The sequence below is a fragment of the Vigna angularis genome, chromosome 11, assembly GCF_016808095.1.
Source record: "Vigna angularis cultivar LongXiaoDou No.4 chromosome 11, ASM1680809v1, whole genome shotgun sequence".
Classification (NCBI taxonomy): Eukaryota; Viridiplantae; Streptophyta; class Magnoliopsida; order Fabales; family Fabaceae; genus Vigna; species Vigna angularis.
Genome location: NC_068980.1, coordinates 14842715 through 14866858, shown reverse-complemented (window position 1 = coordinate 14866858; position 24144 = coordinate 14842715). Strand labels below are relative to the sequence as shown.

Here is a 24144-nt window from a genome sequence, read left to right as displayed (position 1 = left end):
GCTACAGCAGTAGAACGCTGCCTTGATGCAGCAAAATTCAATTGCTTTACAGAGTTTGGAAGCAACTCGCGCAAACTCTGAAACAACCCAAAGACAGTTAATGGAGATCCTAGCGACCACTAGGAATACACCGGGAGCGTCTTCTTCAAACGCTACTCACCAAGCGGAGTGGACCTTGGAGAGTTTTCTGCAGCACCACCCAGCCAAGTTCAACGAGAAAGGTTTATCGGACGAGGCTGATCAGTGGTTGAGAGACATGGAGAGAATTTACGATGCCAAGAGGTGCCCGGACGAGAATCGCTTGGCATTCACGGAGTATCTGCTTACCAGGGAAGCAAGCCACTGGTGGACGAGCATTAAGGCTATTTTAACGGACGCTCACAGTCCCATCACTTGGGCAGTTTTCAGGAGTAAATTCTATGAAGAATACTTCCCAAACAGCGTTTGTTACGCCAAGGAAGTTGAGTTCCTTCAACTGGTACAAGGAGGGAAGTCTGTGTCGGAGTATACCAACACGTTCAAGCATTTGTTGAGGTTCAATACTATGGCCACCAGTGAAGAGTGGCAGTGCCGGAAATTCGAGAATGGATTAAGGAGTGATCTAAAAGTACTGATATCCAGCCTCTGCATTAAGTCATTCCCTTCAATGGTCGAGAGGGCCAAGGTGTTAGAGAAGAATGTGGCTGAAGTAGAACAACAGAAGAAGCAACAAGTAGCCAGGGGACCGATTCTATCAAGAACAAATCTGAATCGGAATAGGACGCCGTACGCTCGACCAGCGCAGTCAAGTGGGTCTCAGGCGATGGTTGTTGCTGGACAGTCTGGACAGCAGGGGGCGATCAAATGTTTTCAGTGTGGAGGACCCCATTTCAAGTCAGTCTGCCCTCAATTGGTAGGAGGAAAGTATTGCACTCGATGTAGAAGAAACGACCATCTGGAGAGCGAGTGCAATATGGGCGGACGAGCGGTCATGAGACCATCGAACGCTGGAAGGATCCAGCAAGGGAGAGGTGGTCGGGCACAAGCAGTCGGACGAGTGTATGCAATAACAGGCGCAGAAGCAGCAAGTTCAGGTACACTCATCACCAGCACCTGCTTAGTATGTGGAATATCTTGCTGTGTATTGTTTGATTCGGGGGCGACCCACTCCTTCATCTCGAAGGCGTGTGTTGAGAAATTGGGAATAACTGAGAGTGAGATGCAGTTCGACTTGGTGGTGTCAACCCCAGAGGTTAGGACGTCTAGGATCTGCGTCAGATGTCCTATTGAGGTCGAGGGGTGTAGATATAAGGTCAATTTGATCTGTTTACCTCTAAAAGAGTTAGAGGTGATTTTAGGAATGGATTGGTTAGCCACCAATCGCATTCTGATAGATTGTGGTGAGAAGAAGTTGGTTTTCCCTGATGAAGAAGAGGAAGTGTTGTCGGTGACGCTCGGTCAACTAAAGGAAGATATCGTGGAGGGCGCCAGTTGCTTTTTGATAATGACGCATTCAGATGAAGAGTTTGAAGGTGTGAGCTGGGAACGATCGTCCAGTAATAAGTTAAGTGGAGGACGATTGGTAATAGAGGAATTTCCTGAAGTTTTTCCAGAAGAAATACCTGGACTACCTCCTATTCGCGAGGTTGAGTTCACGATCGACTTAGTGTCAACGGCGGCACCCATCTCTGTCCAACCGTATCGAATGTCACCAGCTGAGTTGGTTGAGCTTAAGGAGAAAATTAAAGATCTGATGGACAAGCAATTTATCAGGCCGAGCGTATCACCCTGGGGAGCACCTGTTCTTTTGGTGAAGAAGAAAGATGACAGCTCTCGGTTTTGCATTGATTACAGACAATTAAACAAGCTGACCATCAAGAACAAGTATCCACTGCCAAGGATAGATTATTTGTTGGATCAACTGAATGGGGCCATAGTATTCTCGAAGATTGATCTGCGATCGGGGTACCACCAGATTCGGGTAAAGGAAGAAGACATCCAGAAGACTGCTTTCAGATCTCGTTACGGACACTACGAGTATGTAGTGATGCCGTTCGGTGTGACGAACGCACCGGCAATCTTCATGGATTACATGAATCGTATATTCAGGCCATACCTGGACAAGTTCGTAGTGGTCTTCATTGACGACATCCTCATCTACTCCAAGAGCCATGAAGAACATGAGGAACACTTGAGGGTCGTACTTGGCGTCTTGAAGGAAAAGGAACTGTACGCCAAGTTATCAAAGTGTGAATTTTGGATGAAGAGCGAGCAGTTCTTAGGGCACGTTGTGTCAGCTGAAGGGATCTCTGTAGACCCGACAAAAGTACGAGCAGTTTTGGAATGGGCGAGTCCGCGTTCGGTCACGGAAGTACGGAGTTTCGTTGGTCTTGCGGGCTACTATAGGCGCTTCATCGAAGGATTTTCTAAGATAGTAGCATCGTTAACGCAACTTACACGCAAGGATCACCCGTTCGCTTGGACTGATCGGTGTGAATCGAGCTTTCAGGAGTTGAAGAAGAAGTTAACGAGCGCCCCAGTATTGGTCATCCCTGACACGTCCAAACCCTTTGAAGTATATTGTGATGCATCTCATCAAGGTTTGGGCTGTGTACTTATGCAAGAGAAGAGAGCGGTTGCGTACGCTTCTCGTCAATTGAAAGTGCACGAGAAGAATTATCCGACGCACGACCTGGAATTAGCAGCGGTCGTCTTCGCCCTGAAGATTTGGAGACACCATCTATACGGATCTACGTTCCAAGTCTTCAATGATCATAAGAGTCTCAAGTACCTCTTTGATCAGAAGGAATTAAACATGAGGTAGAGGTGTTGGCTGGAATTCTTAAAAGATTACGATTTTGAGTTACTCTACCAAGGGAAAGCGAAGTAGTAGCGGACGCTTTGAGCAGAAAGGTGGTGCACGTCTCATCCATGATGGTAAGAGAGTTAAGTTTGGTGGAGAGTTTCAGAGATCTAAGGTTGCAGTTCAAGTTAGGATCGAACAACATTAGATGTTGTAACCTTAGAATATCTAGTGATGTATTCGACCGAATCAGGGAGAAACAATCTGAGGATGAAGAACTGGTGAAGATTCTGAACGCGCTCGGTACTGATCAGGCCAGAGAATTCAACACTGGAACGACGACTTCTTACGCTATAAGGGTCGGACGTGCATTCCAAATAATGGAGAGCTGAAGCGGATAATTCTTGAGGAAGGGCATCACAGCCGTCTTAGCATACATCCTTGTATGACTAAGATGTATCAAGATCTCAGGAAAACCTTCTGGTGGCCGGGAATGAAGAGTGATGTCGCACGTTTTGTGACATCATGCCTGACTTGTCAACGAGCGAAGGCGGAACACCAAAGGCCGGGCGGCTTACTGCAGCAGTTGGAGATTCCAGAATGGAAATGGGATAGCATCTCGATGGACTTCGTGACCCACTTACCCCGCACAGTCAAGAATCACGATTCCATTTGGGTGATAGTGGATCGACTGACGAAGAGCGCTCACTTCCTAGCAGTCAACTTGAAGATGTCTATGACCAACCTGGCAAAGCTCTACATTAAGGAGATCGTTCGTCTACACGGAGTGCCGTCCAGTATCATCTCTGACCGAGACATGAGATTCACATCTCGTTTTTGACAATCCTTGCAAAGCGAACTGGGCAGCAAACTTCAGATGAGTTCGGCGTATCACCCTCAAACAGACAGTCAATCCGAGAGAACCATCCAGACGCTTGAAGACTTATTGAGGACGTGCGTCCTAGATCATATGGGCGTATGGGATGAGATTTTGCCACTAGTAGAATTCACCTACAACAACAGTTTCCAGTCTAGCATTGGAATGGCTCCCTTCGAAGCTCTTTACGGACGGAAGTGCCGCACGCCACTTTGCTGGTTTCAAGAAGGAGAGAACTTGTTGACTGGACCTGAGCTCATCCAACAAACGACTAAGAAGGTGAAATTAATCCAAGAAAGGCTGAAGACGTCGAGGAGCAGGCAGAAGTCCTACGCAGATAAAAGAAGAAGGCCATTAGAGTTTAAAGCTGGAGAGCACGTTTTCCTTAGGCTAAATCCGACCACGGGAGTAGGCAGAGCCATGCGACCAAAGAAGTTGTCCCCAAAGTTCATCGAACCTTACCAAATTTCCAGGAAAATTGGACCAGTAGCGTACGAGCTGTCATTGCCACCCCAACTGTCCAACCTTCATCCAATATTCCATGTTTCCCAACTCTGAAAGTACATAGCCGACCCCTCGCACATACTGGAGCTAGAGGACGTCCGTCTTCGTCAAGACCGAACGCTAGAGATGAAGCCAGTTCGCATTGAAGACATCCGCACCAAGTACTACAAAAGGAAAGCGATCAAATTGGTGAAAGTGGTGTGGGACGAAAAGACGGGTGACTCTACATGGGAAGTGGAGGATGCCATGAAGGACTTGTACCCTCACCTGTTTCCGGGTAAGTTTTAATTTTCGAGGACGAAAATTTTGTAGTTAGGGGGAATGTCAGACCTCGTAATTAAGCAACCAAACCCACTTGTCTAATCTCATTTATTACACCCAAAACCCTGCTCAGAACCATTAAAGCGCACTTAGAAACCCCTCTGAGCGGACGCCAGGTGTCAATAAACGAGGATCCGAAAATCAGTTAGTGGGATGCAGGTGTGAGCAGGAGAACGGACGTTCGTTTTTAAACAAAACTGAACTTTCTGAAATCCGCGTCACTCTTCTGCATGCACCTTCTTCTGCATGCACCTTCTCCATTCCAAAACTCTGACTTTCCATTTCTCCTACTTCTCTCTAGAAACTTCCCCTTCTCTCTACCAGAACTCACTCTTCTTCTTATCCGATCATCATTCAGGCACTAGTTCTGCACTCATGGCGTAGAGGACGATCGTTGGAACCGATCATTTTATGATTCTGAACTGGTAAGTCCATCCTTCCTCCATTCGTGCCTTTTTCCGTAACATGCAAATCCAGGTTCTGGGTTGCCTGAGTTGAATCTATCTTCCTGAGTAATTTTCTGGTCTATGTTGGTTATAGCTGGTAGAAAACGTGGTAGAACGTTGAGACCTCTGTCAGTAGGAGAACCCTAACTCATATCTGAGAAAGTTCGACCACCTTTAAGAGGTAAGGGAAGCTTATTCAATTTAATTTGTATGTTTGTATTGTACTGTATGGACGTTCTTTGAGTGTTATGAAGCATGAATTTGTGATATTTGATTTTTAGTATATGGTTGTGATTATGAGCTGATGCATGAGAATTATGAAATGTACTATGATAGGAGTATTTGAAGATATGAAATTTTATGATTTAGAAATGAGTTTAATGTAAATGAAACTTTGAAAATAAATTCCCTATGATAATGAACGTTCGTCATTGAACGGTCCTTGACCGTTCGGTGATTACTAGTAAACTTCTTCGAAATTGAATTCTTTCATTTGGAAAGAATTCTAGTTGAGAACGAACGCCCTTTTATAATAGTTCTACGTTTGAGCGTTCGGCCAAACGTAGGTTGCCTGAGTGCTATGTGAGGAATTGAGAAACTTGTAAACATGTATCTGGACACTTAGTCATTCTTCAATCCTCTCTTCACCATCCCGTATTATATTTATAAATATTAATATTTTAGCACGAGTTCAAATCAGTGATGGGTTCGACCCAAAGCGTTCGTCATGAGTGGCGCTCGGTCTTATACCGAATGCTCGTATTCGTTTTTAATTGTTAAACTTGTGGAAAATAGCGTTCTTCAAATTCAGTAAATCCTTTTACCGTGTTCGGTCATTGACTGACAGTTGGTTTTCGGTAATCGAATCATTCTAAGTATAGTTCTTTAATCGTTTTGAGGGGTCTTTCTCCATTTGGATCCGGTCTAGAGCCTCTGTACTTAAATTATTCGTTGAGTATTGATCTGAACTTCCGAGAGTCAGTTCATTCACTGACTCAAGTGGTAAATGACGTCCGTCATATACGGTGTTCACTGTAATCGGTTTTATTCTGTTTTGGAACGGAGGATTTCTCGGTCTCGTTCCTAACGTTTGTCCTCGTTATGAAGAGGGCTGAACGCTCGTTATTTTATGCACTTGAAATGGATGACGAAAATGATATTAAATTGAAAGAATATAAATGATGAACAGTTTATGAGATGAATAAACGATTGTTGATGTTGAACGAGCGTTCCAGGAAGGAACGACTCTTGGATGAAAGTTGAGATTTGTAAAGTATGAATGTGGACAAAGCTTAGCTGGCGGTTCATCCTGATGTTCCGTGAGTGCTCGTCCTCAAGTAGAGGGGAGTATGTCATGTGTGGGAACGGCAACAGGTCCTAGTTCATAAATGTAACTTGGACGAAACGGACTAACCTCGGGTGGTAGCTGATGAAAATTCCAGTTACTATATCACCGAGTGCACGAACGTCGTAGCTACACAAAATTCATATAGTCCGGACAGTCAGTCTAGTATCAGGAATTGATTGAATTGTATATTGGAATATATTTGATGTGTTTGATAGGTTGAGAAATGCATGTTATTACTTGAATTAAATTAAATAAGCTTACCCTGTATTTTCTTTCTGTTGTCCTGTATCTGTACGTCCGTCTTGTCTTTGCAATGATCATCTGTGTGGATGTGAGCAGATGGTGATGCGTTACTGGAGGAGACACTGGAAGAAGGAATACTAGAGGAAGAAAATCTCATTGATGTGGAAGTGAAGGCCGAACAGTAGACCGTTCGGTTACTTGTTTAGTAGTTATTCTAGCGAGTTGTCTTAGAACGATCGCCTTTCCTTTTTCCTGAATTAACCGTTTGGTATTGTTGTTTTGTAAACCGTTCGGTCAGGTTAGCTTAATGTACTTCTCGTCATTTTGTAACTCGCTTAGTGTAAGACCGTTCGGCCAGAACCTGTGTTCTTGTTTAATTTAAGATTGATTTGACTTATCATTAAATGTAATTAATTCTATTATATGGTGTTTACTGTATTTTTGGGATGTTACATTACCTCTTCCAAATGTTATTTCAAAAATCTATATTTAAAAATAAATTAAAGTTAGTAATATATATATATATATATATACACACACACGCACGTCTATATTAGTTTAATTTTTTTTAAATGTAATTAAATTCAAATTGAATCAATTATAAGTTTCTTGAAAATTTTTATAAAGTTAACTGATTTAAATCTCACTTATGTCAACCTCCATCCAACTTATTTTACAAATATATTAAGGGACATTTACTTAATAGAGTGTTAATTTAAATTACAACTATTTGATTTTAAGTTTGGATTTTTTTTTCTCTCTCTTTCTTATAATGAATTTTGATGTTCACTCCTCAACTATTTTTTTATAATCTAGTTTCTTATCTTTTTAATCATTATGCTAATCTTTTTCTTCAGAGAAAAATTCAAACAGGTACATTACTAAAATATAATATTTTTTAATAGGTCTATAATGAGAGGTTCATTCCAAGTATTTTGCGGCAAATCTAAAACTACCATTTCAATGTTTCATCTTTTTCTTTCTCCACAATTCATACACCATTGGCAACTCTCATTTCATATACCACACGCAAATAAATAAATTAAAAAAAAAAACAAAAAAAACTTCCCTGATCTTGAACATTTTTCCAAGGGTCACCTTTATTGTTCATCATATACAGAACAAGTCCAGCAGCATGTCTTTTTAAGCCTCGTCACCATCACTCACGCAGACACGACTATCGATATAGAATTCAGTAGAGAACTCAACTTCATCAACTATCCTTCCTCTGTTGTATTCACACACACAATGACCCAAGTTAGTATAAACACCGTAACAAAAAAAAAGTGCAACCAAATTCCCTTAACCAATAAACAAAAGCCAATGCAAAAATATATATTAAAGATATATATTTAGTCCTTGATACATTTTGATCTAAATTTTTAAAAATTCTAAAAATAAACTAATATAATCTTTTTAATCCAATTACATAAAAAAAATTGATATTGTAAATGTTTTTAACACGTTTAAATTTAAAAATTTAATATAATTAAATCAAAAGGATTATATTTATTAATTTTAAAGTTTGAAAATCAAAATGTATTAAAGTTTCAAACAAAAACTAATTATAATTTTTTGTCAATGTCTAAAACCATATTTAACTTATAAATTTACATGTTAGTACCTTTCAAGAACAAACTTCCCTTCTTTATACTTTTGACTCTTCTCGTGTGCAGATTCCTGAAAGAAAATAGTAAATGTTAAAAAGTCGTGACAAGCTAACAACCAGCTTGAACTAAACAACGAGGGTTGATAGATAATATTATATATACCATCAACCAATCACAAACAAAATGATTCAGTTTGTCGACTATTACAATCACTATCTCATATCAGCCATAATTTATAAGTAGATAACATTGTAAAATTCATTTTAGAGTGATGGTGTGTTGTCATGAAACTATCTCTATATGTATTAAAAATTCTGGGCCACTGATTCCTGATTACGTGAAATCCAGAGAGGGGAAGAGAAGAGTATTACGTATTTCCAGCCAATTATTTGACCACAACAACAGCAAAAGATATCTGCCACAGTATGCAATCCTGAAAGCATCATCCTTTCTTCTGGTGCTCCGAGTGTGAAGTTGACACTGGATCATAGTCCCGAAACATAAGCAAACACATCATCAGTATAGATTATTCAGGTCTAGCGGTATTTTCAACTAATAATGTCAAACTAAATATCCCCAAACTTTATTTATTTATAATGCAAACAGCAAGTAGGTTTATAAATTTCATCTGACCAAAGAGAGCAGGTTAGACATAAAGTTGTTAGTAAGAAAATAACATGTCAAATAAGAACACAGTAAAACAGTGCCAAATTATGCGTCTTCTCTGTCAAATTATTTTTGGCTGCTTGCCTTCTTCTATTGTATTCTTTTCTATAAATAACAAATATTACATTACAGTTCCAAATGACAATTAAATATAATTCCTGATCTGTATAAGCTAAAAACTGAAATATAATAATATGAACTATTAGGAAGATTCTATTCACTAAACAAAAGGAAACAATAATTATAATTGTTGAAATAAGTAATAAGTAGTGCATTTGGAATCAATTACCTTGTCTTGTACCAAGGAGTCTAGTACACTCTATGAGTTGTACTTAGGAGTCTAGAATAGTCTTTGTCTAGAATAGTCTTTGTGATCTTCCCATTGTAAGAGTTTTCTATCATTATATGCTTAATACAAATTTTGGTCCCTAATTTTATTAGTTGTATTCAAAGTGGTCCTCCTAGTTGTAAAAATAGTTCAAGTTAGTCCTTTTTGCTGACGACATTAAAAATGCTAACGGTGTAATGTTTACTTTAGCCAATAGTTAATGACCTGTCTAGTTATTGATTATGTGGCAAGCTCAGGTCAATTGACGTGTAAATGTTAAATATTGACATAGAAAAGTTAAAGTTCAGATTAAAGGAAATTGGGATTGAAGAATCTGGTGAAATTGGTCTTCAAATTGGGTTCATGGTTCGTTGAACTTGCAATTGGAAGATCGTAGGTCAGGTAAGTGTTCTTAACCTGATGTTGTTCTTGTTGGTTTTAGGTGTTAGGGTTTAATTTGGTGTTGAATATGTTAATTTTGTTAAATGTATTATTTTGTTTGATTGGGTATGATTTTGGTGGTAAAAATTTTGTAATTATGTGTTATTGTTTGGTTAAATGTTGAATCTGTAATTGTTTTGTAATTTGTTGTCGGTTTGGATTTAAATATGATTAAAGTTGTTGCGTTTTAGAGGTTTAAGTATGGTAAAATTTGTCGCATTTTGGGGGTTTATACTGGTCCCATAGGTGTTACTTTAAATTAATTTAGTGGTTCGATTTCCATTTGCAAGATAGGCATTTTGGGGGTTTATACTGGTCCCATTAAAGGTTTGAGGTAGTGGTCCACCGTGGTGGGACCTTGATAAAAGAGGTGCCCTTTAAGTATATAGATGAGGAGATAGCTTATTTGGACATTGACCTTGATAAATGGAGTTGTTTATGAAATACTAGGTGTCCTTAAGGATGTGGGGTACCTTGAAGTAAAAGAATTATTTTACAGTATACAGGATATTTTTTATAAGTTGTATCATCAGGTGCAATGAATATGATCAACGTGCAAAATATTTAGGGAAAGTTAACTTGTTTGTTGTACATGGCGTGGACGAGCAAAGGTTGTAGAAAATGATGTCAATCAAATTCTTTATCTTTGTCAAGGACCTTTAGAGAGTGGTGAGGATAGTGAGGTTGGAGATTTGACGCATGTTGAGGATGGTGATGAAGGAAATGTGGAGGATGAAGTTGAAGTGCAAAAGGAGGTAAAGGAAGGAACAATTGACTGTGCTAAAGTGGGGATGCACACAGAGACTAAGGTGGACTTGAAGAATGATGCTTAGTTGGTGACTGAGGGTGAGTTGGTCAGTGAGGTTGAGTTGCTGGAGACAAAGGGTGGAGTGGAGGTGGAGACAGATGGTGGAGTGGAGGTGAAGACATATGGTGGAGTGGAGGTGAAGACAGATGGTGGAATGGACAGTGAGGAAGAAATTGAACTGGACAATGAGGATGAAGCACATATGGATCATCTTAGTGGTGATGAGTACGTGGAGGAGGTAGAAGATGTTGGTATTAGATCGAAGGTACAAGAGAGCGATGAAGAATATAAGGCTGGAGAGAGTGATATTGAACCAAAAGGACATGGTAGGGCTTGTTAGATGATGAATGGGATTCTGAATTGTCGTTAACTCTAGAAAACAGTGCAAGTGAGGAGGATGACAGTGAGGATAGACCAAGTCATTTTCCCTTTCCTGCATATGGAAAACAAAAGTCAATGGCAGATTACAAATGACAAGTTGGGACTACATTTACAGATAAGGATGAGTTCAAGGAGACCATTAGAAGTTATGTTGTTCATGCTGGAAGAGCTCTAAATTTTGTGAAAAATATAAACGTAGGGTAAGGGTGAGATGCATGGTGGCCAACGTAAGTGTCTATGAGTAGCTTACTTTGAGTTTTTGCCATCACACAAAATTTAGCAATTAAGGAAAATAGTGGGTACCCATACTTGCATAAGGCAATTTAACATTAAAATGATGAATAGTAAGTGGTTGAGTGAGAAATTAGATAGGTCTTTACAAGACAATCCTAATTTAAGGGTGAATGAGATATGTTCTAAAGCATTAAGGAAATGGAATACCAATGTTTTCAATTTCTAAAGCACAAAGGGCAAAGTTAATGGTCTCAAGTCAACTTGAAGGTGACTTTAAAGAACAGTTTAGAAGGATTTATGACTATGCACATAAGTTGTTGAGGTGTAACCCAAGGTCTATAGTTAAGGTTAAAGTAGACAGTGATAATGGTGACCCAATCTTCCAAAGATTTTATGTTTGTCTGAAAGCTTGTAAGGATAGTTTTGTGAGTTGTAGGCCCATTATCGGTTTAGATGGGTATTTTTTGAAAGGTTAGTATAAGGGAGAGTTGCTTACTGTTGTTGCTAGGGATCCAAATGAGCAGATGTTACAACTAGCATATGCAGTAATTGAAGTCGAGAACAATGACACTTGGATGTGGTTTTTAAAGTTATTGGTTGAAGACCTTAGGGGTAATGAAGTCTGTGGGTCATGCACGTGGATGTCTGACCAGCAAAAGGTACATGTAGTACTTTGATTAGTTTTGACTTCATGCATTGTAATTGATTGATGTATGTCTGAATAGTAAATTGATGTGGATAGGGGTTGGTGTCAGCTATCTAGGAACTTTTGCCTGGGACAGAACAAAGATTTTGCATGAGGCACCTGTATGCAAACTTTAGGAAAATGTTTTCTGGTTAGACATTGAAGAATCTAATGTGAAGGGCTGCCACAAGCACCTACCCCAGGCTTGGGAGAGAGAAATGCTCAATATTAGAGAAGTCAATGTAGAAGCATATAAATACCTCATAACTATTCCCCCGAGGTACACTTTTTTCCTTACATGCACATTAACGAAACTCATGTATGGTAACCCATTTTCCTTACTTTTCCAGAAATAGGTATTGGTCAAGATCTCAGTTCACATGAGTGAAGCTTTCAATCGTTTTATTGTTCATGCTAGAGGAAAATCCATTATCACCATATTGGAGGAAATCAGACTTTATCTCATGAAATGATGAGCCACGAACAAAACCAATGTGGCATCTATGGATTTCTCTATTTGTCCAAAGATTAAAAAGAGACTTGGCAAGGAATCAAATTTATCAAGATATTGGATCCCAACGTAATCTCGTTTATGTTTATATCCAATTCTCATTTATGTTCATGTCCATTTTTTATTAATGTTCATGTCCTTTATTTCTTTCAGCTGATCTGCACAAAAGATGTTTGAGGTTAGACACGTTTCAGTAATTGGGAACAAGTTTACAGTGGACTTGGACAGTGAATAATGTAGCTACAAAGTAGATGATCAGTGGCATCCCTTGTTGTCATGCAATTGCAGCAATAAACTACTCAAATGTAGACCCACAAAATTTTACTCCAAGTTGGTTCAGAAGATCCACATATGAAGAGGCATATGTCTCCATCATTTATCCTGTGAATGGCCACCTGCTATGGGAAACAACAAGCTTCCCAGGTGTATTGCCACCATTTAAGAGGAAGTTCTCCTTCACAAAGAGCCAAAGCTCAATCTACAAGATTATCCAAAAGTACCCTGACACAAGAGCTCCCTGCCTTCTTATAAAGGCTCCCCCAACCAACTAACCAAACTAACAACTAATTCCTAAATTGTTTCCTCATTTCTGCACCCATTACCCATTATAACCTATCATATTATATCCTATCATAATACTTGAAACCTTTACTATTTAGTGGAATCTTTTACAGTTGGTAAGGAGTATTAGATGTGGCCCAAGGTGAATAAGTATAAAACATAGTGTTTATTTTCTATTACTCTGTACAAGCCCTCCTTTGTGAAAATATTTCTGAACATATTCCAAAACTATTAGCCAACACCTGATTGGTGTCTAATAGATATCGTGTTGTGAAAAGTTTTTCAAGTTCCATTCAACCCTCTTTCAAACCATTTATTTCACCGAGAATAAGCTCTATTGTACACATTCTCTTCCATTGGTTTAAATTTATTAGAAATTTATATATTTTGTGTGTTCCACATCTTATTCATGAACTATTGATAATTGTGTAGTTTTAAATAAGTTTTAACTCAGGACCAGTAGAAACTGTGTGGCTGCTGGTACTGACACTCCTTTTTTTAAAATTATAACTAATGCAGTGCAATAAGTTGAAATGTGAGGGCTATTGACCCATGTACAGAAAAGGAGAGAAAAGTAGAACAGGTCTGTCAGTAGAGAGACCTGTTAATAGGTAATCGGCCACATGGATTTTCAAGCATTTTCAATGCATTCAAACATGTACATGATTTTCCAATAAAAGGACAATACTAGAATTCAAAACATGAAAATTGCTCTAGTGGTTCAATTTTACCAAGCAATAAAACTATACAAGGTTTGAACTCACATAAAGACCTTGAAGGCTTTCAATGCCTTAAAACATGTTTTGCTAATCATATTACCCAGTTGAATTCTTTCAAAACATAAATTTAAAACTTATTTTGTAATGCCAAATTCTATGCAAAAAAAAAATAAAAAAATCTAAAAGATAGTGAAATTTGTATATGTTAAAATGTTGGAATTTATAATTTTGAAATGTTAATTAAGGCATAGACAAGTTTTCATATGATTCGATAAAAGTATAAGCCTCAGAGTCTTGCCATGATGATTATGATGATAACAAATAATACTATGTTTTGTTGTGTCTAACATTTTTATTTAGTGTGAAACAGGTGATATAAGTCTATAAGACCAAAGACTAGACTAAGTCTAAGCACTAAAAACATGCATAAGAAGTTTAGACAAAGTTTTCAAGGAAAGAGTAGACCAGAGATGGAAGTCTACAAAGAAGAGTAGAGACAATCTACATGAAGTGTCGGACATTTGCCAAGAGTAGACAGAATCTACATGAAGCACCAGATGCACTCGAAATGTAGTCTAAGTCAAGAGAAGCACTAGACAAGGACTAGCAAACGAAGTCAAGAGAAGCACTACATGAAGACATGCATGAAGCGTCAGAAGAAGTCTAAATGCAAGCGAAGAGAACAAACGCTTCTCAAAGAGTAGACAAAGCTTGGTACAAGACACAAGTAGACAAAGCTAACACATGATATTACAAGACACAATCGTAATGCAAAGAACATCTAAAAGTCATGCAAGTTCAGTGACATCCCGAAGATGACTTTGACACAACGGACCTACATTTTTCTAAATTTGGTACTGTGAGAAACACGGAAGAGAATGTGATAAAGGTGTTCCATGCTAATCATGTTGAGTATAACAACAAATGTTATCAGCAAAAGGTCAACCATGTTCTGTAAAATACTGACACAAAAGACAAGAAAAGCATGCAAGCTACTACGGTCCTTTTTACGACATCTGTAAATAGAAATGAAACTGTGTAAAAACAATTAATGCTCTATACACAATATACACGAAACATTGCTTGAAAAGAGATTCACAAGCTTCTAGTGCTAAGTTTAAAGATAGTTTGCTAAATGACTTAGAGAAAGGGCTAAACTTGTAAATCCTTTTGTACAAGAGTAGCATAGTGTACTGGTTCTTTATCTAATGGGAAGATAAAGGGTTACTTAGGAGTGACTGAGTTAGAAGTAATAGTGAATACTTGAAACCTTTACTATTTAGTGGAATCTTTTACAGTTGGTAAGGAGTGTTAGATGTGGCCCAAGGTGAATAAGTATAAAACATAGTGTTTATTTTCTATTAGTCGTGTACAAGCCCTCCTTTGTGAAAATATTTCTGAAGATATTCCAAAACTATTAGCCAACACCTGATTGGTGTCTAATAGATATCGTGTTGTGCAAAGTTTTTCGAAGTGTTTTTCAAGTTCCATTCAACCCTCTTTCAAACTATTTATTTCATTGAGAATAAGCTCTATTGTACACATTCTCTTCCATTGGTTTAAATTTATTAGAAATTCATATATTTTGTATGTTCCACATCTTATTCATGAACTATCGATAATTGTATAGTTTTAACCCAGGACCAGTAGAAAGTATGTTAGAGTGTGTGGCTGCTGGCACTGGCACTCCTCTTTTAAATTATAACTAATGCAGTGCAATAAGTTGAAATGTGAGGGCTATTGACCCATGTACAGAAAAGGTGGGAAAAGTAGAACAGGTCTGTCAGTAGAGAGATAAGAAGCAAAAAATGGAAGGAGAACGGAAATGTAATGAAGTCAAAGAGTGCAGATATCTCATGGAAGAGCTAGATGCCAAACAGACTAGACAGCTGGCGATAGAGTTAGGGGGGAGAGAAATAGAGAATCATAAGGATAATGATGAGAGAAATCAAAGGGGGAAGGGCCAGAAGGACAAATATGCTTTAGTCCTTAGCATCTATTCCTTTTCTACTTTCTTCTTTTCATTTTCAGTTTACTCCATTCCTCTGTGATTGATTTTGATATAGTTTGGGACAGTTTACTATTTCTACTTTGAATTTCTGGTTTTCAAGAGAAATATTTTGCAATGAAAGGTGCTGAGCTGCATTTCTTCTAGAGTTTTTGATAGGATCTAAGGTAAGAGGATAGAAGGAAGAGGAAATAAGAGAGCAGTTAAGAAAGGCGGGAAAATGAGAGAGCAGTTAGGAAAGGCGGGATGAGAGATCTTATATAAATAGAGTTCTATTGTTAGGATATAGAGTAAGGGGAAAGGGGATTAGGGTAGAAGGGAGAGGACTGTATAAATAGATTGACTACATAGTTAGAAGGGACTTTTTGATGAATTGATTTGTTGACAGGTATTGACCTGTGAAGAGGGTTAAGCCTCGGTTTCCATTCTGTACAGTGATTCTTAGTGTGAATAGAATTCAGTTTCCTTCTTTCTGTGTCTTTTCTGCGGGGAAGAGAGTTCTTGATTAGGTTCCCCATTTAGGAACCTAACAATTGGTCCGACCTGCCGGATCCGCTTGGGAGGGGACTGCTAGATCAAGAAGGGATCAAGAAGTAATCAAGAAAGGGTGGAGGCATGGAAGGAAGAAACGATACCTTGGAGAGGAGGACCAGCGAACTGAGAATGAACATGGCAGCAATACGCCAAGATTGCGCAGCAATACGCCAAGATTTGCAAGAAATTATGAAAATGTTGAGTGGGCGAACCAGCAACCAGGAGGGCCAACAGTCGGACGACAGCCAAGCCTCCGTCAACGAGAACAAAAGGAGGCAAGAGGAGGAAGTGGGAGAGACAAGGGGTGAACGCCATGAAGGGCAACCCAGTTGGAGGACAAGGGTAGAATTACCCACTTTCGAAGGGTTTGATCCTATGGGATGGATTGCTAGGGCGGAGACAGTTTTTGAGACCTAGGGGGTGATAGAGGAAGAAAAGGTGCGCCGGACATACAGTAGCATGGAGGGAAGTGCTGGCTATTGGATCCAAGCCTGGAAGGCTAAAGCCAAGAATCCTTCTTGGGAAGGACTGAAGAAAGCTATGGTGATAAGGTTTGGAACAATTGTTGAGCGTTTGTTGAAACAGACGGGGACGGTAGACGAGTATGTACGAGACTTCAAGAAATTGGCAGGACAAACGAAGAGGGTACCGGACGAGTAGCTGTCAGGATATTTTCTGGCGGGATTGCAAGAGGACATTCGAAACCAAGTCCAACCGTATGACTCGCAGGAAGTGATGGTAGTGAAGCGGATCTCAAGGGATGTGGAGGCTGGGTTGCAAGAACCGATACGCAACAAGGTGCGTCTTCTCAATCCTCAGGAATTGATGGCCGCGATGCCAATCGCACGGGATGGGGAGGAACTTAACGGAGGAGCGAAGACCGGAGGAGGAGGAATGGGAAGAAACCTGACGAATTGGAGTAGACCGAGCGAGGTGGCGTCGCGGGTTGAACCCAGTCGACAAACCCAGAACCGAACGAGGCCACGGAGAATAGTGGGTCGGTATGCAAGGAGGTGACACAGGCGAGCGGGCTTGCGAAGTCAAACTTCGATAACAGAGGGAGAAATTCTGGGAATTTACCCTACTCACCGTTTGCGAAACGTAGGAAGGAGGAAAGTTGTTTCAGGTGTGGAGGGGCTTTCGGTCCAGGTCATCAATGCCCAAAAAGAAGTTTGAGGATGTTGATGATGGTTGAGGATGACGAGGAAGATGGAACAGAGGCAGAGACAGAGTTGGCTCAGATGCAGATGAAGCTTTTTGTGTTTTCTCCTGGGGGCCTGACGCAACCCAAAAAGATGAAATTGCAAGGAGAAATTGAGGGAAAACGAGCTTTAATTTTGATGGACAGTGGCGCGTCCCATAAATTCGGTCTCTTATTTCGACCACCACCCAAACCCCCAGACTTGAAGTTGCAGGTATCGATAGAAGCAATTGAAAATCACATGCCACAAGTTATGGTAATTGATGAGATTGGTACAAAACATGAAGCAATGGCTGCAAGCACAATTGCACAACGTGGGATTCAGTTTATTGCCACTGCTCATGGAATCCCAATTGAAACTGATGATGTAAAAAGTAGTGAAACTTTTGAGTGCAGGTAGTAGCAGCGGGTTCCTTCCTATGATCAGACCATATCACAATGCCATCGGCTCAAGCTTCCCGATTCCAACCTTGAGGACAAGGTTGTTCTGCAGGGGGTGTATTGTTAGGATATAGAGTAAGGGGAAAGGGGATTAGGGTAGAAGGGAGAGGATTGTATAAATAGATTGACTGTATAGTTAGAAGGGACTTTTTGATGAATTGATTTGTTGACAGGTATTGACCTGTGAAGAGGGTTAAGCCTCGGTTTCCATTCTGTACAGTGATTCTTAGTGTGAATAGAATTCAGTTTCCTTCTTTAAGTGTCTTTTCTGCGAGGAAGAGAGTTCTTGATTAGGTTCCCCATTTAGGAACCTAACATCTATTCATTGTTAGAGGGGAGTTTTTGAGTATTATTTTATAAATCTGGATTTTGGCCAGAAGAGGGGGATTATGCCTCTGTTAGGGCTAAGAGGGGGATTAGGCCTCCATTAGCGCTATCAGTGTACTTTGTTCTCAATATCAATACAGAAACTCATTCTTTCATTGTTCTTTCTATCTTCTGAGTGTGTTCTTGTTAGGTTCCAAACCCAGGTACCTAACAAATTGGTCTGACCTGTCGGATCTATATGAGAGGAGAAAACGGAGCGCGTGTGAAGAAGAAGAATGGAGGGACGATTGATGGTGATTGAGTCGACGGTGGAGGAATCGAAAGCGGAGGTGCGAGCGATGACTCTCGCGTTCCAACGAGCTTCAGGACGTCGCACCAGGAACTAGCCTAGGAGCTCCAAAGGAAGTGGTGATTCCATCAATGCAAGACGCGAACGACGACTATTGGAAAACTCGAAGGAGGAATCGGAAGAAGACAGAGGAGAGGTTCGACGCAGTTGAAGGAAGCGCGTTGAACTACCTACATTTGACAGTGCGGATCCCACTGGCTGGATCGCACAGGAAGAGGAATTCTTCGAGTTACAAGGGGTATCGTAGGAGGAAAAGGTGTACCTAATCGATATCAGGATGGAGAGGAGCGTTGGCTACTGGTTCAGAGCTTGGAAGGAGAAAGCCAAGAATCGTTCATGGGATGGTTTGAAGGAAGCCCTGGTGATAAGGTTTGAAACCATTGTTGAGCGTTTGGCAGCATTGAAACAGACAGGGACAGTGGACGAGTATGTACAATACTTCAAAATATTGGCGGGTTGAACGAGGAGGGTGCTGGACGAGCAACTGTTAGGATATTTTCTTGCGGGATTGCAAGAGGACATCCAGAATCAAGTCCGACCGTATAACCCGCAGGAATTAATGGTGGCGATGTGGATCGCAAGGGATATTGAGGAGTTTCAGGGAGGCGCAAAGGTGGGGAACGGGAGCGGGATTGAAGACCAGTCGTCTTGGGGACGAACGAGCGGAGAGGTGACACTGTCTGAGGCCAATCGTTATAACCCAGGCTGATCGAGGGTTGCTAGGCGGTCCGAGGCAATGCGCTATAGCCCAGGCTGATCGAGAGTTGCCGAGCGGTCCGAAGCAAATCACCCAGGCCGATGGGGAGCCGCCGAGAATGTGGGGTTAGTACTGAACACCCGGAAACTGCCTTACTCAGAATTCCTGAAACAGAGAGAGCAGGGAAGGTGTTTCAGGGGACCGTTTGGTCCAGGCAACTATTGCCCAGAAAGGAGTCTACAGATGGTTAGGTTGGCGGAGGATGAAAAGGAGGAGACTGAAGGAGCTGAGACAGAATTAGACTTGAAGTAGACGGAGTTGTCCACAATTGAAGATCTTACAACAACTCTGCCAAGGGTTGTTAACACGAGCCAAACGGTTGAAGGCAAGGGGGAGGAGCCAAACGGTATAAAGATAGGGGGAAGAAAGCCGAACGGTGTAAAGATAGGGGAAAGAGAGCTGAACGGTATAAAGATAGTGGGAAGAGAGCCGAACGGTATAAAGATAGTGGGAAGAAACCCGAATGGTATAAAGATAGTGGGAAGAGAGTTGAACGGTAGAAGTTATTTTTCAGGGAAGAATAAGAAGCTCCTCACCTTCAAGGAAATAATGCAAACACAAAAATGGTCCCATAAGTTTTGTCTCTCATTTCGACCACCACCCAAGCCTCTAGACAGGAAGTTGCAGGTGTTAGCAAAATGATGAAGATAAAGTTTTGATGATGTCCAAATCAAGTCAAGAAATCAAGATTCAAGATGTTATGAAGACTTGTATTGCTATGGAAAGCTTTTGTAATAATTGTAGTTTAGTGTCAAGGACTTAGATTAGAAAAAGAAAAGTGTTTTGTAAAATTACTGTAGCACATTACTGTAGCAATGTACTGTAGCAATGTACTGTAGCAAAACACTGTAGCTAATCGATTAACAAGGGCTATTAATCGATTAGCGCTAATCGATTAGCATGGGCTGTTAATCGATTAGCAAAGTGTCCGTTTGAAAAACTAGCCGTTTTTGAGCCGTTGGACTATCCGTTGTTTTGTCTTTTAGTGACTAATCGATTAGCAACTTAAGTTAATCGATTAACACAGTAAGAAAGGCTGAAAACGAAAAATGGAAGAGCCTTTGGATGAGTCTATAAATAGACTCTCATTTCCTCTCAAGGGGAACAACCAGAAACACAGAAACTCTTCCCTTGTGCTCAAATACTCAGAATTTCTTGAGACTTGTGTGTTCTTGTTCGGCTTGTGAAACTCTTGTCTGTGGAGCTGGTGAAGTGCTGCTACGGTGACAGAGGAAATAGCCGGTTCATCCTTGGTGTGTCTAAGGAGGTGTTCGGAAGAGAATCATCCTTCGTGAAGTATTCGGAGGAGGTGTTCATCCTTCGTGAAGTATTCGGAGGAGGTGTTCATCCTTCGTGAAGTATTCGGAGGAGGTGTTCATCCTTTGTGAAGACTCAAAGGAGGTGTTGTCTCATCTCTTGTGGCATCAAGAGAGGTGTTTTCTAAACTTTTACAAATTGTATCTTTGTGATTGTAGTTTGTAATTGTTTTGTGATTAGTGAATTGTTTATCTTGCTTTGAGATAAGCGACTGGACGTAGGATTGGTAAGATCCGAACCAGGATAAAATCATCTGTGCAAATTTCTCTCAACCTTACTCTATTTAATTGTTATTATTAATTGCTAAGTAAGTTTAATTGAGTAGAAATTAAAAGGCACACGTTCGTATTAAAAACCCTCTTGGTTTGTTATTCCACGCTAACCATTCCGCTGCAGCCACTCTGACAGCAGGTAGTAGCCAGAGGGTTCCCTTCCTATGATAAGACCATATCACAATGCTATGGGCTCAAACTTCGTTGTTCCAACCTTGAGGACAAGGTTGTTTTGCAGCAGGGTGTAATGATAGGATCTAAGGTAAGAGGATAGAAGGAAGAGGAAATGAGAGAGCAGTTAAGAAAGGCGGGAAAGTGAGAGAGCAGTTAGGAAAGGCGGGATGAGAGATCTTATATAAATAGAGTTCTATTCATTGTTAGAGGGGAGTTTTTGAGTATTATTTTGTAAATCTGGACTTTGGCCAGAAGAAGGGGATTAATCCTCCGTTAGGGCTAAGAGGGGCATTAGGCCTCCATTAGCGTTATCAGTGTACTTTGTTCTCAATATCAATACAGAAACCCATTCTTTCATTGTTCTTTCTATCTTCTAAGTGCGTTATTGTTAGGTTCCAAACCCAGGTACCTAACAGTTTTGGTTGACTACTATCGTGAGTTTTAGTTTCTATCAAAAAGCCTCAATGATAAATTGTTTTCAAAGATGTGGATGCATTACCATTAAATCCAGTTAATATGGTAAAAAAAAAGCGGAGGATTTCAAGTATAGAACAATTTAGTACTCATGGTAAATTACACAATGCAATTTCAATAGAGCTTTGACTTTTGCAGAACATGCAGAAGAACTCCGAATATGTTGCAGGCAATTTTCATCTAGCAATAAAAAATGAGTACCAGGCATGTCAGCTTATCAGTAATCATACACGACACAGTACGGTCATTACCTTTAATTTCTTAGTCACCAATGGATTATCCAAGAAAAACTTAAATATACTCACACGTTATTGAATAGGTATGCTTTTCCCCTCCGGCAATGAAACGACTGAAAGAAGGGTCACAGAAGATTAATATGAGAAGTAATTTAAGAATCCATGAAAGCAGTTGGAAACTTAGAGCATTATATTGGCAAAGACCAAGCAAAAATAGATGTACAGACATTATGCATTACTTTAGAAGTAATACATTTAGCTTGTTATCTTTTCCCAAATCTCAAACTATATGTGAGGTATATATTTAATTGAATGAAACATGATTTTATGAATATCATGGAAAGACACCACCACAGAATAAGAAGGATACAAGGTATCAAAAGCAATCAGGCAAGAGAGCAGTCCAAATTTACAAGGGTATATTGTGAGTTCCCCCTAAAACTTGGTACATGAACCTCTACTGTATATTCCTTGGATAAATAGTTTCTGAACTCATCATTCAGACAGATTTGGCCCCCTTGAGTATTTTACAAAGTACATCATTAATGGAAGAACTACCCGTTTCATCACAGTTCAACTATTTGCAAAGCACAAGGATTGAACTGAATAATATAAAGGACTCATACAGCAAAGCGCATATTATCCATCAGGATTTGTTGGCAACGTATCCATCTGAAATTCTTTTCCAGTAAGAATAGATGAGCAACTATGCGATCCACACTCAATCCAAAGGCTATTTATTGGCCTTTTTCATTAATCATATGAGCCAGTGTATAATTTTGACCTTTTTTTTTAATTCTTCAGTGGATGTAGCAGGTGATGCAAAACGGGAATGCTTACAGGGGATAAGTATAATAGCAAAGAGTATTCATAAAGGGTACATAAGGCTAAGATCCAAAACTACGGTAATTCTCTAGAAAACCTGAGTTCAGAAAAAAGCACAAACTTTGCATTCAGATAGAGTAAGAAACACAACAATAAGCCAAGAACAAAACACAAAAAATTCCAATAAGCATCCTCCACCCCAAAATACGTTGCTGACCCGGATTTCAAAATTGCATAAGCCATCTCAAATTTAACTAACAAATCTACCAACACAAAATTCTTATATTAACAATAACCTAACTCAATTCAGATACTCTGATCCAGCTTCAATCATGGTACAACCTACGGTTACAGTTCAATGGGGCAAGTTGTGTTCATATTCCACATATGAAAACGTCCATAAAATGATTAACTGTGTCTCAAAATTGAATATGCCCTAAAGGGTAGTGTTCTTCATTCACAAACAGATTCAGAAATATAATCAAAGCAAGCATAAGGTTTGGTAAAGTACCCTTGAAATGAGATCATCTGCAAGGGCCAAGTGAGTACTACAAAACTTGCATCTATAAGACCTTCCCTCAAGCTCCATCACAAAGAATCTACCCATATTCTTTCTGCTTTCTCTGTTGTTTTCTTGTGTCACCACCGTCACTTGCTTCTATTGCTCATAGCGGTTCATGGGAACAGAAACGACAATCCAAGTGCCTCTTTCTCTGGAAACTTGCTCTTCAAAGGGACACGTGTTGGTCTAGAAGATAAAAATAAAAATATTAATATTAATATTATTTTTTCTGAATTAATTAATATCTCTTATAGTTAATAGGTGTCTATTACGACCACCGTACTCGCAAGTTTTAGTTTTCAGTACTCTGACTCCAAATTTGTTACCAATTGGTTCATGAAGGTTACTGATAAATAATTAAAGGATAATAATATTTTAAGAACATTTTTTTATAACATTTTAATATTATTTATATGTCATTATGTGACTGGTCCATGTTAGTATTTATGATTATTATTATTGATTATATAGTAATTTTAGACCAATCACAAAATGATACGTAAATGATGTTAAAATGTTGTTAAAGAGATGTTGTTAAAGTATTATTATTCATAATTAAATAATAGGTCATTATATCATACTAATAATATATTTAACATTGATGAGTAAGTTTCCATTCAAATTTTAAAATCGTAGTTTTTTATAATCAATTTTCTTATTTTAATTAAACGTGAGAATTTTCTATACTTGAATTTATAATAATTTTATATAATTTTGAGAAATATACAAACAACACTTCTTCGTCTTATACTAAATAAAATTATTTTAAGTAAATAAATGCGACTGGTAAAGAATTCGTTGGTCCTTTAATGTGATTATTCTTGACAATAACTTAGGATTAAGTTTGTGTTGTGGCAATCTTTTACTAACATGATGATGATGTTAGATTTGGTTATTGAAAGTAATTCGTTGACATGATCCACGGTTTTGAATGTTTCTCCCTTCTCAACGTTGAATTTTCTTTGTTTTCTATTCCTCTCAAATTAAAAATTATTATTTTTACACATGATATTATGTAAGAGCCTCAAATTAATAAGGCTATTGGGCCTTATGTTGAGACAATCAGTTCATAAGCTAAGGACCCATGATCTTAGGAAGGGGTTTTTTAAAAATCAGAATTCCTTCATTTTGTCAGCTTTCTTTCTCTCTCTAAAACCTTTGCCCTAAAATTCTCTCTGCCTTCTCTCTAGATTTTCTCTTCA

At 39.3% G+C, this 24144-nt stretch overlaps 2 protein-coding genes across 2 annotated transcripts; one reads left to right on the top strand and one right to left on the bottom strand.

Moving 5' to 3' along the window:
* The first annotated feature begins 25 nt into the window (after positions 1 to 25).
* On the top strand, positions 26 to 3174 carry LOC108332764 (uncharacterized). The gene is made up of 3 exons (XM_017568070.2): positions 26 to 1073; positions 1320 to 2799; positions 2856 to 3174. Exons 1-3 carry the CDS (start codon positions 26 to 28, stop codon positions 3172 to 3174), a joined length of 2847 nt encoding a protein of 948 aa, XP_017423559.1.
* A 4280-nt stretch (positions 3175 to 7454) lies between these two features.
* Positions 7455 to 23103, bottom strand: LOC108333951 (protein yippee-like At5g53940). Its single transcript, XM_017569479.2, has 5 exons — positions 22892 to 23103; positions 21625 to 21668; positions 8503 to 8611; positions 8146 to 8201; positions 7455 to 7749 (listed from the first exon to the last, which is right to left on the bottom strand). The coding sequence occupies exons 1-5, from the start codon at positions 22985 to 22987 to the stop codon at positions 7665 to 7667; spliced, it is 390 nt and encodes a 129-aa protein (XP_017424968.1). The 5' UTR covers positions 22988 to 23103; the 3' UTR covers positions 7455 to 7664.
* Positions 23104 to 24144: the final 1041 nt, after the last annotated feature.

What these genes read in the sequence shown, in the direction of transcription:
- LOC108332764 (XM_017568070.2), top strand. Translation starts at nt 26, where the DNA reads ATGCAGCAAAATTCAATTGCTTTACAGAGTTTGGAAGCAACTCGCGCA. An exon ending in CGCAGAAGCAGCAAGTTCAG is followed by an intron (nt 1,074 to 1,319) that starts GTACACTCATCA and finishes TACCTCTAAAAG; the next exon opens with AGTTAGAGGTGATTTTAGGA. An exon ending in CAGAAGGAATTAAACATGAG is followed by an intron (nt 2,800 to 2,855) that starts GTAGAGGTGTTG and finishes TACTCTACCAAG; the next exon opens with GGAAAGCGAAGTAGTAGCGG.
- LOC108333951 (XM_017569479.2), bottom strand. Translation starts at nt 22,987, where the DNA reads ATGGGTAGATTCTTTGTGATGGAGCTTGAGGGAAGGTCTTATAGATGC. An exon ending in AAATAATTGGCTGGAAATAC is followed by an intron (nt 8,202 to 8,502) that starts GTAATACTCTTC and finishes ATTTTCTTTCAG; the next exon opens with GAATCTGCACACGAGAAGAG. An exon ending in GGGAAGTTTGTTCTTGAAAG is followed by an intron (nt 7,750 to 8,145) that starts GTACTAACATGT and finishes TGAATACAACAG; the next exon opens with AGGAAGGATAGTTGATGAAG.